The following is a 2,066-nucleotide window of genomic DNA, read 5'->3' on the forward strand; positions in this document are numbered from 1 at the left end:
CGGGGACAGGGGGACACACACGACGACGACGACACCATACCTTGTGGATGGTTGACAAATGTTGTTACCCAAAAATTTGGGATTTTGGCGATCAACTCTGATCTCTTCTGAAAGAACGGTTGGCGGAGTTTGTTATATTTCTGTTCTACTTTCAAAATCTCCTCACTGGCTTGTTCATTAAGTCTGAAACAAGTGAAAACACACTGATCATGACAGGATCTAATACATACAACTTGTGAGAGTACAATAAATTACTACTAATTAATTACTTATTCCCCGTCAGCTACCTATTTATAGTCACACTGTTTAATGTGTCACAAAGAAAGTCAAAACTAAGGTGGGATATGGTTAAGTTCCTCAACCTGCTTTCCTACCCTAATTCAGCTCAAGTGTAGTATTTTGGTAACACTGCATATTTACTTTATCCACTATTACCAAATCATTTTCCACTGTTCCCCTCAAGCAGGATTTTTCAATAACCCTCCTGGTCAAGTAACATTTTAAAGTAATGTCAGAGCAGCAATAATTCTGTAATGCTCTATTATTACAGGCCACATACCACAATTCAGACAATTTGTAATTATTGTAAGCAATACCAAGATCAATGTACGTCATCAATATTTGTGAGGACCACACAAAGGGCTCCACAGAAAAATACTACTGAATCTTTGTAGTATTTCCTAGCAAATTGATGCCAACAGTTGTGACTAATGAGCTTCAACTTAGGGTCAGCAGTCTGAATGACTATTAGGGCAAGAGGAGCCATTCAGAAAACATCTCAAAAACAAAATAAAATTTAAAAACCACACTTTACCTGTCTATTTCATTTTGTACTTCATCAATATGTTCAATTGCTTCCTGCTGTTCTTTTTCTGCAAGGAAAAGTTGCATAAGACTCAATACTAATCAGAAAAGAAGTAGGGGCGCTCTGGTGGCCTAGTGGTAAGAAACTGCACTGCAATCCCAGAGATATGCAGTTCAAATCCACCAGATGCTCGGCCAGAGAAGGAGGGGCCATCTCCTGTACCAGTCAGATCCAATTTGACTGTACACACGTGTACGTACACACACACACACACACACACACACACTAAAAAAAAAAGAAATGGAAGTTGTTTCTCTTAAACAATTACAAAAGCTTAACTAGTTTCCAGAAGTTGTGAAATGCCACTGGTATTGAAATAAATTCTATCAATAAAACTATTAAACAACAACACTTTCAACCAGAAGGCATGCTCTCCACGTGTTCCTGCATTCAGCTGACAAATCACTTTTTAATTAAAAGCTCACTGAAATCTCCCTATTTGTAGTATTTAAAGGGATTAAATACTTTCTATTATGGAAAAGTAAAAAAGGTCTTTTAAGTCTTTATATGGATTATTATTTATCACAGCAAACATTTGTAACAAAGTTAAAACTAGCTGTTGCCAAAATAGGGATCCTAGGCAGCCCGACACTAATAGATATTCGGGCATCACCCATAGCAGCCGCAGAATCACTTTTAAAGATTCCTGCTTCATACCGGTTACAATTCAGGCATCAGACATGCCCACAAAGACAGGTGAGGCACAGAGAACCTATTTCACAATTTTCAACACTCCACTCTACTTTTTAAAAACACGCTGCACGCCAGGATCTGAACTGGCCCTTTCTCAAGCACCCCCAATTCGGGCGGGCTTGCTGACTTCAGATGCAGCTCACACAATCGGGGAGCACACTTGAAACAAGAGGCAATTGGAAGGTCTGAAAACTAGTAGAGCCAGAAGGGAGTGGAGGAAAAGGGGTGGTACCAGGACTAAGATGCCCTTTTTGTCCGGTGAGGGTGCAAAACCTACCAACCTAAGTGGGCGTGAAAGGGCCTGATCGCGCGGTTCATTTCATTTCCGGCAACCATCCCGGGGTTCGCAGCCCCCCTACCGCGAAAAAACTGGACAGAAAAGGCTACCGGGCTCCCCGACAGACGTCTGGAAGCCTCCGCTCCCCCGGCCGCTCGCGCCCGGCCTCTCGGCGCGCTGTCGTGACCGGGTGGACGCCCCACGTGGGGAGGACCCCGCGATCGGCTCGAG

General features: G+C 42.7%; 1 protein-coding gene across 1 annotated transcript in view; it reads right to left on the bottom strand.

The window, feature by feature from the left end:
- Positions 1–2,066, bottom strand: part of SET (SET nuclear oncogene) — a 9,153-nt gene that overhangs the window by 2,459 nt on the left and 4,628 nt on the right. Inside the window, exons 3-4 of the mRNA XM_006892487.1 lie at positions 815–872; positions 41–183 (exon numbers count right to left, since the gene is read on the bottom strand). Of these exons, the coding sequence (XP_006892549.1) occupies positions 41–183; positions 815–872 (201 nt within the window). The remainder of the gene's footprint in view (positions 1–40; positions 184–814; positions 873–2,066) is intronic.

The sequence above is a fragment of the Elephantulus edwardii genome, unplaced genomic scaffold (assembly GCF_000299155.1).
Source record: "Elephantulus edwardii isolate Elephantulus edwardi_28Jun2011 unplaced genomic scaffold, EleEdw1.0 scaffold00116, whole genome shotgun sequence".
In the NCBI taxonomy this organism is placed as follows: Eukaryota; Metazoa; Chordata; class Mammalia; order Macroscelidea; family Macroscelididae; genus Elephantulus; species Elephantulus edwardii.